The sequence below is a fragment of the Homarus americanus genome, unplaced genomic scaffold (genome assembly GCF_018991925.1).
Source record: "Homarus americanus isolate GMGI-L3 unplaced genomic scaffold, GMGI_Hamer_2.0 scaffold4896, whole genome shotgun sequence".
Lineage (NCBI taxonomy): Eukaryota > Metazoa > Arthropoda > Malacostraca > Decapoda > Nephropidae > Homarus > Homarus americanus.
In genome coordinates this window covers 5,400,776-5,411,250 of record NW_024749657.1, presented here as the reverse complement: position 1 = coordinate 5,411,250, position 10,475 = coordinate 5,400,776, and the positions used below count along the sequence as shown (strand labels likewise).

The 10,475-nt window shown below is 37.4% G+C and overlaps 1 protein-coding gene across 2 annotated transcripts in view; it reads left to right on the top strand.

Moving 5' to 3' along the window:
- The first annotated feature begins 223 nt into the window (after positions 1-223).
- Positions 224-10,475, top strand: part of LOC121853626 — a 34,823-nt gene continuing 24,571 nt past the window's right edge. Inside the window, exons 1-2 of one of the 2 annotated variants that reach the window (XM_042347887.1) lie at positions 224-419; positions 10,073-10,153. Coding sequence is in view for 1 of the 2 variants with exons in the window: in XM_042347886.1 (XP_042203820.1) it covers positions 368-419 (52 nt within the window). In the remaining variant the exon portion in view is untranslated. The remainder of the gene's footprint in view (positions 420-10,072; positions 10,154-10,475) is intronic. The other variant, XM_042347886.1, reaches the window with a different exon arrangement.

Sequence of the window (10,475 nt, the reverse complement as noted above, 5' to 3'; positions counted from 1 at the left end):
TCTTATTTTCAAGCCAATTAAAAATAGATCGATAATATTGTAATCATATTTATTTACGCATTATGTGTATATTTATCCGTGTAAACTAATTCACGTAATATTGTAAAATGAAATGATTTAAAGGAGCGTTAATGGCGTTTGATGGAGTAAAAACGGCAGATTCTGGGCCCCTTTAACATCATGGCGTCCCGTTTTCTACTCGGCAGGAATTTTGATGAGCCCGGGCGCGAGGCTAGACTGTTGCCGCTCAGCCTCAGTTCATCCTTGTGTGTGTGTACAGTGTGAGGGAACACGATGAGGCCAAACATCAAATAATATGTGAATTACATGTGTTCTTATTAAGGATTTACTTCCCTGGGATTTTTTAATGCAGCTTGTTGAAGAAATATCTGCAAAAATGGCGGAACAAACTGATACAGGTACAGTGACCAGGACTCATATGGCAGTTCTCTTTCTTGTTTACATCACCCCCAACAGTTCCATACCACGTGTTAATTTTTTTGGATGAAATTCTGAGCCTGAGGTATATATGTGGGTAGGATTAATGGTGGTATGAGCCGGCTGTGGAGAATTAAAAAATATATAGAGAGTATTATTAAGGGTTTTGGTGGGTAGTGAAAAGCCTGTCGATCTCTTCAAACTGGTAGAGGGGCTGCCAACATGACGGGGGGACTGACCGGTACTCTGCTCTCATCACACACCCTTACCTCCTACACTCCATACACCCATCACTAATTCACTAACTAACTATTCTTTCCCCATTTGAGGTGTTAGTTTAGTATTTAGAGTTGATTATTAGGAATTTTGGGTGGATGTTGTTGGTATCCCTGTGTTCATTGCGATCAGCTGAGGGCAGGACCGACATGACAGATTGCCATTGATACTTTTTTTTTTTCATGAACTTCTCTACGTGTTGTTTGATTTTCTGAACCTGCCATATGTTTTATTCCTTCCTTACTTAGTTCATGATGTGGTAGGGATACTTAGGTTTAATTACGTATTGGTATTATGTCGTAATTCTGATAGTAAGAGGAGCAGTCGAGGCCTCACTACCTTCTCACCAGACCAGCATATGACAGATGGCCAGTAAATTATAACCATCAGTCGGTGGTTCTAAGACACACCTGTACTTAAATTATCGTCGTTGTTTATTGAAGTGTGGCAGGAATATATATAGAGGGATATAATCTATATGAACATGTCTTTCATAGGTATGCTTTATGATCAAGGGAACAATAATGGATGTTTACGAGTGGCCACCTGTAATCATTAACAACAAGTAATTCGTGGGTCATATTATGTCACTTGAGGCTACTATTGGCACAGAAAATGAAAGAAATCTTAATATTGGGGTTGTAATCCTTCGAGGTTGTCAGTAAAGAGTGAGATTGTAGGTTAAGGAGAAGGTCGCCATGTTATTATCTTGTTTTATGTTGGGATTTCATGGCCATGTTTTATTTAATGCACATAATTCAAATCTAGTTTAGGAACATATATAACTACTATCCTGAACCCATGAAAATTATATGCAGTACTAATATGTATACGAAGCGTTGTGACAGTCGACAACGCTGGCTCAAACTGCTAGGGCAATGCATTTATACTAGCATATGGTGTGGGGCAGCATGATATAACCGACAAAATTAATTGAGATCACTTATGGTTTAGCAGGTCAATAATATTCTCCGTCATGAGGAATTATCGTCGTGTCTCGATTTTGGTTAGGTTGGCAGTCGACGATAATTTCGATGAAGATTTAAAGAATTTTTTTATTATTTTTACAGATGTTATTTTCTTCGCTCGTTGGATATTTGTATTTAGGTAATGGATCGGTGTGAGAACTTAAAAAAAAAAGTTTACGTAAGACGTGATCAGTTGGTTGTGGTTGTGTCGCTATACTGTGCAGTTCAAGATAGTCGACAAAGCATCTGGTGACTTTGTCAGGCTATTCCGGGTCATGTTGTCTTGCTGTTTACAATTCCTGTACAGTATAAAATACCTGGATTGTCTAGGTACATTAGAAACTATACCGGCACAGTCTATGTACGCCTTACACATGCTGAACTGTATACCTTTATTGTCTAAATACATGCCAAACTAATAGTAAACTTCAATGATGAGTTTACTAAATGCATTATCATTGTCTGCTGCACTTTCACTGCTTTAATCCGTTGAAAACTATCATCTCTGAAATAGATTTGGCTTAGCAGGACTGAATCAGATAGTGTTGTATACCTCCATTGTTTATATCTTATATGCATGTGCTGAAGCATTGTATACTTTTGTGATGATTTTTCTAACTAAATACCAGTACTGTACCTACCAATCTGTCGGTTTGCCGAGGCTCCGAGGGCACAGAGTACTGTACTGTTTTCTACGTAAAGCCAAGGTCCCCCATTTTTCAGTTCTGATACTTCCCTTAGCTATGAATATATTCATGTAACAAATGTTTTAGAATTAAAATCCTTAAAACCGCTTATTATGTGGTGCCTCAGCTGTAAAATATTACCCAAGGAAACTAGTAACAGTCACCAGAAAAAAGGGGCTTAAAAAATAACTTGGAATATCTCTCTACCAAAAACAAATTAAAATCCAATTACATACACCTGTGTTGCCAGATGTTGCACACCAAAATTCAATTGTTCCGATAAATTATGTAGCTACATTATTTTGGGTGAATTTTCAGTGTACAGTATAATATTGTATGAGATTACAGTTATGCTTTAAATAACCACAGTTGATTGGTGTGGGTGGTACATTAGTCGTGTGTGTACCTCTCACTATTGTGCACTGGGTTCGTTCTCTGGCTCAGTTCTGATGTGAGAAGGGTATTGTCCAGTGTAACCATACCAAACATCACATCTTCTCCGGGTACTCCGGTTTCCTCCTGAACTAACACTGGACGATAAATGTCGTAGCTTATATAACAGACTGTACCAACCGCCCGAATATCTAGTAACCTGATAAGTGGTAGACATGATGAATAGATTCTTTAATTACAGCATCATATGCTATCTTTTTGGGCTTAATAGAATTCCTCATGGTTGATATTAGTCGGGGAAAAAAATGAAAATGGAATCAAAATGCCTTTTGAAACAAGATATTTTGTTCTTTCTTCTTCATCTGATTCAATTTGTTTAGTCAGTTGGCAGTGTGTGATTCTGCTTGATCTCATCTGCAATGGGAGAGTTGTTATTTGATTTATTGCTCTCAAGGTTCTCAATGTTTACAAGAGCCTGCCACTCAGAATCATGCATTAGAAGCCACTGTATATGTCCTGACCACATCATTTACTGTGTGACTCGCATTTGAATTACAAAAACTTGCCGTCTTTAAAAACTGTATCATGTTACACTCATAACACACTATTAAGCATCACTGATAAGTAGTATGGTCCTTAGTTAGTCTGCTCTCTTGGCTAGCATCAGGACCATACCACCACACCTGACATGGGGAGTTAACTCAATCTTTTTGGGGAAACAACACACTCACACACACACAAAGTCAGCACCTGTATGTTTCTTGATACTTGCACATCTGAACACACATGAAGCAGATGCAACACACAACTGACACGCCTACTGATACAGTAAGTGGAGTATGTGTCCGTACCTGTGTTAATGCGCCTACATGTGGATGTATGCATATTCTCCCTAAACATACCTGTACAGTAAATACATCGTCACAATACTGGGAACGCCTGTACACACAAGTATGAAGATGACAGAAGGCACACATACAGTAAACATTCAAATGCCATAGTGCGGTCATCCATACTTGTTGATATTGGTTAAAGAAATTAAATGGTTTTTTATTTGTGTGAATATTGTGCTTAGTATTTTTAGATCCCAGAAGAAGACAAACTTTACTCACACACACAAAATATTTGGTGTTTTGTGTGTGCTGTCTTTTATTTTCTTTACTCTTTCCTGTATGAGTCAGTTAGGTTATATTCTAAACACCATTCTTGCCAAACTTTTCCTGGTGATAGATGCTGAAAAAGAATTCTTAAGAGATCATTTATCATTTAAAGCATAAGTCTTGTCTGGTTATTTTCACGTAAGCCGTAAGTGTGAGTCGAATGCTTGCATCCAGTATCATGAGATAGCTTGACCACCACAGTAACTTGGATTGTCTTGTTCATAAATTGGATTGTCTTGTTCATAAAGTTTGTTAATCAGTAAGGGATCTAGCATATTGATGAACAGCTGATCTCTGTATAAACCAGTATACTAGATGCTGAACTGATAGTGAATGTTCAGCGTGTGGTGCGGCCTTCCATATAATTATCTCATTTTGAGGGATTTACTGTTTGTTTCTATAGGGTGCTTGTTGTCAACTGTTTTGGGTTGCGTTAGAGATCTCGGACTTGCTTTGATTCCCCACTCAACTGAGCTCCGACCCCCATACAGAGTTATCCTAGAATGGGCCATACCACTCATGACATCCTTCAATCCTATAACCCAGTAGCATCCTGATTCCTGTGCAACAAGGATCTGCAAGGATTCCTTCATTTAATAACTTATCTGCTGAATAAAATTTTGTTTACTTTCTTCCAACTCCCTATTGTCGTGCTGTACGTGTTTGCTACAGCACTAGCCTAAATGCCGTTCTCTTGTTTACTACTCGAGATGTGCACGAGTTTAAGGGTTTTCTTTGATTTTTACACTTTGTGGTGGTGTCAAGTCTTATGTTTATTTATTTTGTTCTGTAGCTCTGATGTTTACATAATGGTGTTGCATGGTATTGTGCCAGACCAGGCGATGTTATAGTGCCTGTACAGTACAGTATATTCCTTCCTAACAGAGATGCCTTTAACACCTTTATTACGATGACCGGAACCTTTGAGTACGATATTTTAACCCTTTGAGTACAATACCTGAACCGTTTGATTTTGGCCTATTTTCTTAAATAAGTTGACATCATACTCAAGAGGTCAAGTAATAATACAGTACAGTACTTTTAAAATTAAGTCGTCATACTGATGGGATTAACTAGGTAGAAAGTATCTAATACAGTACTGTACAGTATATAAATTATCTTGTAGGGCACTGAGTTGTCTGGTTACACTTACATGACTGAATGGGGAACATTTATGGAGTGCAGTCTCTACCTCCTGTCACCTGTTTTAGGGGCGGACCATTAGAGACATTTGTGTTGTCTCGGGACTTGGTCATTGAGAGGAAGGATCTAATAATAAACTGAGACTAGCGATTCAAGTGTATGACAACCACTACTGTAGGTTAAATGTTACAAGAGTGCAAGTGTTTGGACAGTTCATTCCCACATTAAGCTTGTATATACAGGTATAGGCCTAATGGATTGAGCAGGGATTCATACTCTGGCTGTGGGTCAACAGTTCAGAGGTTTCTTCACATAAGTCTTTTTAATCTGAACAGTAGAGTTGTTTATTGGTAATACCATATGTGTACTGTATAGCTTTATTTAGATAAGTGATCAGTACAGTATTATGATGGTGTTTTTACACTTGTACTTCTGTAAAGGAATTGTGCCGTTTCAGAATTTCTATTTTTGGTTCACCTCTGATACAAACAAATACCGTATCTGTGTTTGTATTTTATGTCACGTGCTGTGGCGTATTTACCAGGTATATATTTGTATGCATACTGTGACTAGATTAATTTTATGTATGCAAAGGCTTCTTACTTGTCACATAACAGAAGACTTTTGCATACTGGGGTTTTAATAAAAATAAATTGACAGCTGGACAGAGGTCAGTAACCATTTCCTATTTTATGGTTTTTAAATCTAAAATACACGCAGGCAGGTTTTGTCCTGAGATGATTATGTTATTGGTGGCAACTGCGCCTTGTAAACACAGTACATTAATATATATCTTTGTAATGGTTGGCACTGAGCAACAGTAAAGGTGGTTAGAAGGGTTTACAGGGTGCAAGAGTATGTCATTACCTGATAAATCCATACTCAAGAAGTGCATGGAGTGGAGAGACAGCTGGGACATCCCAAGTGAGAAAGTTACTCTTTCAGTATTAGGGTGAAGATGAGCAATAGAACGAACTGTCATTTACACTATTGTAATTAGTAAAAATTACATCGCAGGAGACAGAAAATACTGTACAGATCCAAACCAGACAGCAGTGGCCTTCCCAGAGAAAATGTAATGATTAATATGTTTACAGTGGTTATTTACCCAGTAGCTCAGCCAGTATTAATCTGTAGTGTGTGTGTGTATACCAGGTATTTCTCTTTGATGCCAGGCTAAGAGGATTTAACATTACTGGTAAGAAACTCCAACAATATATTACTTATGTTTGCAACACAAAATGTTAAGTGGTGTACAAACAAAATACTGTAAGAAGTTTTGCAAGAAGCTCGAGCATCAGGTGAGAGAGGACGTGGCTGCTACTTCTCTCTTAAGGTGTTGATGGCTTGAAAGGGAAGAAGTTTTTGTCTGTTCATCAGTGTGATTGATCTCTTAGAGCCAATAAAATCTTTATCGTGATTTTAATATTACTTTTGTGTGCATGTGTGTGTAAATTATTTGGGGGGGTAAATAACCAGAACATGAGAAAAATATAAATTAAAATTACAAAATGACTTAGTTTTAATCCTATAGGTACTGGTACTGTGCAGATGTTCCATTTCCATCGATGGTACATCACTGCAACATTACTAATCACATCACTGTTGGATTTTTCTGTACAAGTTATGCATACATAATCATCCATTTCCTTAATACATTCTTTCTCATGGTTGTGTTATGTATATTCGGTACAGGTATATGTACAGTATATGTAATGCTAAAATATTAGGGTACCTATCCAAATATCCATGCCAGAGTCCCAAAATGGCTAGATAAGTTTAGTTATAGCTAGAGCCAGCATCAGATTAAACTCGTATCACAGATTATTCATGTGTTACTGGGTAATCTGATTTTTATTGGTGTGGTGTACAACCTGTGGTAGTAACATCAAAGAGGTTCACTCGGAGAAGTCTCCAGTAACACTCACGCTGCCTCATTTGGCTTGTGTGAACCTAGAATGATTACTACTGTAAATCATTGTTTTGTATGGCAATAAATTGTTGAAATTAGCATAAAAAATGCCTCTGGTGTATCATTTCTTTGATTCTCAGGGAAGGAAGAATATCAGAGGACATGAGTTGTGGACACTAAGAGCTAGGTACAGTATTAGATTTAGTACTTTGGTAGCAATGTAGGAGTCCTCATGCTGGTGTGATCATATATTTTTTTTTTTTTTCAACAACTAGAACCATTCTATAGGTCACAGATAATAAGTAAAGAATAATACAGCACTATACTGTATTGTACTGGAGCGTTGCCATTGTTTGTAACTGGGCTAACTTAATAACCAGGTTTGAGACATATTAACAATCTCTGTTCAATTATGTTGTGTTGCTACATTTTATGTATTGGCTACTGGATTATTTGTCTTAAAATAAAGGGCAAAATTTTGTATTTGTGTTCACTATGAAGTTCATGAGGATATGTTAATGTTGGTGTACCGTAATGTATCTACGTACAGTATATTTTAAAATACAAAGAAGGTGATGACATTAAGCAGAAAGATTGATTTGTTGCCAGTTTCGCATTATCATCAGTTCCTGAACACATGGAGAACCATTCAACATGTTTCTGAAGCAGTCAGGCGCATTACAGACTCAACACTTCTGTATTGCAATAGACGCCGATAGTGACTGGATTGTGTACGGTATCAAGCCTTTGTTGGTTTGGGGGTCTGGTAAGGGAATGAGTAAAGAACAATACCTGTATAAACTTGTCCAAGTACTTCGATTATCTGAGATAATTTTGCTAGAAGAGCCAATGATTGATGAATGGTAGCACTTATGATAAAGTCTGCCATAGAGTTGCACATCTCTCACTAGGGTGCAGCACCTAACAGCCACGACATTGATGATTCTCCGAGTGAAACCATTTGTCCTAGAAACTCTGTATTCTGGCTGTTCTTTCTTTTTTGGTCTTACCAAGGACAGATGAGATTGGATCAAAGGTTACTGGATCAGATGTAGCGTTACTGTATATGGAAAATGCCATCTGATTGGTTGAACAATATTCCAACAAATCTAACCTAACCAAGGCTTAGTTTGTTCATATCTGTTGTCTAGTTTAGCGTCAAAGAAACCAGACCACTGTGGGCATATAGCGTAATGAGTTCATATTTTCCAATTCAATATAAGAACAGTTTCATCATTTCAAATTTGTTTCTTATTCAATTTGTTTACCTTAGTCATATACTATACTGCATTGTACATTTTATCTTTTAAATAATCCTGCTGTGTTGGGGGGAATCTCAATATCCCACCAGCTAAGCCAAGCCAATCAGATTGCTTTCAGCCATCACACCTCCACTCTTCACCCACCTCTGCTCTTCACACACTCGGATTTAGCCAACTGCCGTAGATTTATGTTGAAATGTCAGTGAGTTTGACACTTCTGCTTCAGAAAACATGAACTATTTCACTTTTATTTTCATTTGTGAGTGTACAGGCCTCATGCTGACGAGTGCTGGTTTGAAGTGTAGAAACGATAACAAAAAGGATGTACAGTTTGTGTTTACTTAACTGTTGGAGTAGATAGGGTGCAGAGACCTGTTAGTTGATGGCCAATTTGTGATACTGTGTGATTATTTTGATTGCTTGAAGATTAACCCCCCTCCTCCCCCAGCTTATGTCACCTGATGATTAAACACCCTATTGCTACCTGAAAAGGGAGTTAGGTTAGCATTAAGGTTGTTGATTTGAAAGTGAAATAAGCTGCTGGGGATAATTTTCCTGTGATCTGATTATTCTATTCAGGGATTTTGTAGAGGGGAGAGGCTCCTGAGTTTATTACAGTTGCAAAAAAAAATAAAATAAAGTCTTAGTTCAGTAGTTGAGAAATAACTTCAATGTGTCTTGTTTTTATTTATCATTTTGCCTTTTTTCAGCTTCTTCGTCATTTGGAGAGTTGGTCTGTTCTTTGATACTTTATTATGATCTTTATTGTCCAGTGTTAGTACAGGAAGAAAGCAAGAGGAAACATGTGATATTTGGTAGGGTCACATTTGATAACACCCACAGAAAGATGGAATTTATAACTGATGATTTTTATTTATCTTTTGTTTCTTGTTAGGTATTGTGTGATCCAGATAGGTGACACTCTACAAAGCTGAGAGGACAGATCAGATTCAACAGATTGCATGCAAACCACATTCAAGTATTGAAGTTGTGATAAAATTAATAATAATATGTTGTTGAGGAGTACTCAGGCTGCAGGTAGGTATCCAGCGCAGTCTTAACACAAAAATTACACTAATGTCATTTTACCATACACGTGAACCACTGCCGTCTAGCTGGTGATTGTTCTGTACGAGGTGAAATGAGCGCACAAATCCCGTTGAGAGTCTATAATACCTGTACTGTATATGCAGACAAATACCATCATCTTACTTTGAAGCTTAATGCATCTAAACTTCCACTCTGCTCATGGCTCTCCTAAGTATCTGCAGGTATGCCCTGATGTAAAAAGGGGTTGTGTTTCTGGAAATCAATTCGTTATGTGAAAAACTTCACTCAAATTGTAGAGTCCGGGGAAGAAAAATGTTGGTCAATTGTGGCCATCTTGACCATGTGATGGCCTAGAGCTCACATTCTGTAAAGGAAAAAAAAAAGGCATCAGAATTTGAGATTTATTCATTAAAGCAAAATTTTTGTTGTAAAGAAAGGCATGGGTCAATATGAGTCTCGTTTAATTTAATTTTTCTCTTTATTGGGCATATGTATATCGGGGAATATCTGCCATCTATGGGAGGATGAGGCATTAAATATTTGCCTTTTCTGTTTGTCCGTTTAAGCTTTTTCACCTCAGTATGGGCTTTGCTTAAAAAATATAATTCTAGCATATACAGTATAAACATGCCTTTGACTTTTGGCAGATACTGTATTTATCCATTTGAGCATAAGAGCATTAGACCGTACCATGGAAATGTGTTTGTGTGTGTGAGAAATATGATCATGAAAGATAGCATAAACTTGTGGTGCTTAATATGTATGTCAAATTAATTTTTTACAGAAATGAAAGACCTTGTAGACTGATCTGTATAACTCACTGGGAAGTATCCAGGGTGCATTACCTACAGACCAGTCAGACAGAGTACGTATTAACAGTTAAGGCCACATGTTTATAACAGGCCAAATGTTCACAATTTATAACCAGAGTGTTTTCAGTGTGCTGCCACCAGCAAGTTTTATCTCATATATAAACATCTAGTTATGATCAGTGGATATTTTAAGCGAGGGCAGATTATGACTAAGCTGTGGTGTGGGTTGAAGTTTAGTCATCTATGCACCCAGGTTGTTGAGGTGGCTTGTTGGCTGTGAGGTTCACTGGTGCCAAGTTGAACAGCAGAAGTAAGGAAATATCTTCGGTACAAACTTTATTTATATATTTTTTTCTTCCCTACCACAATAGATAA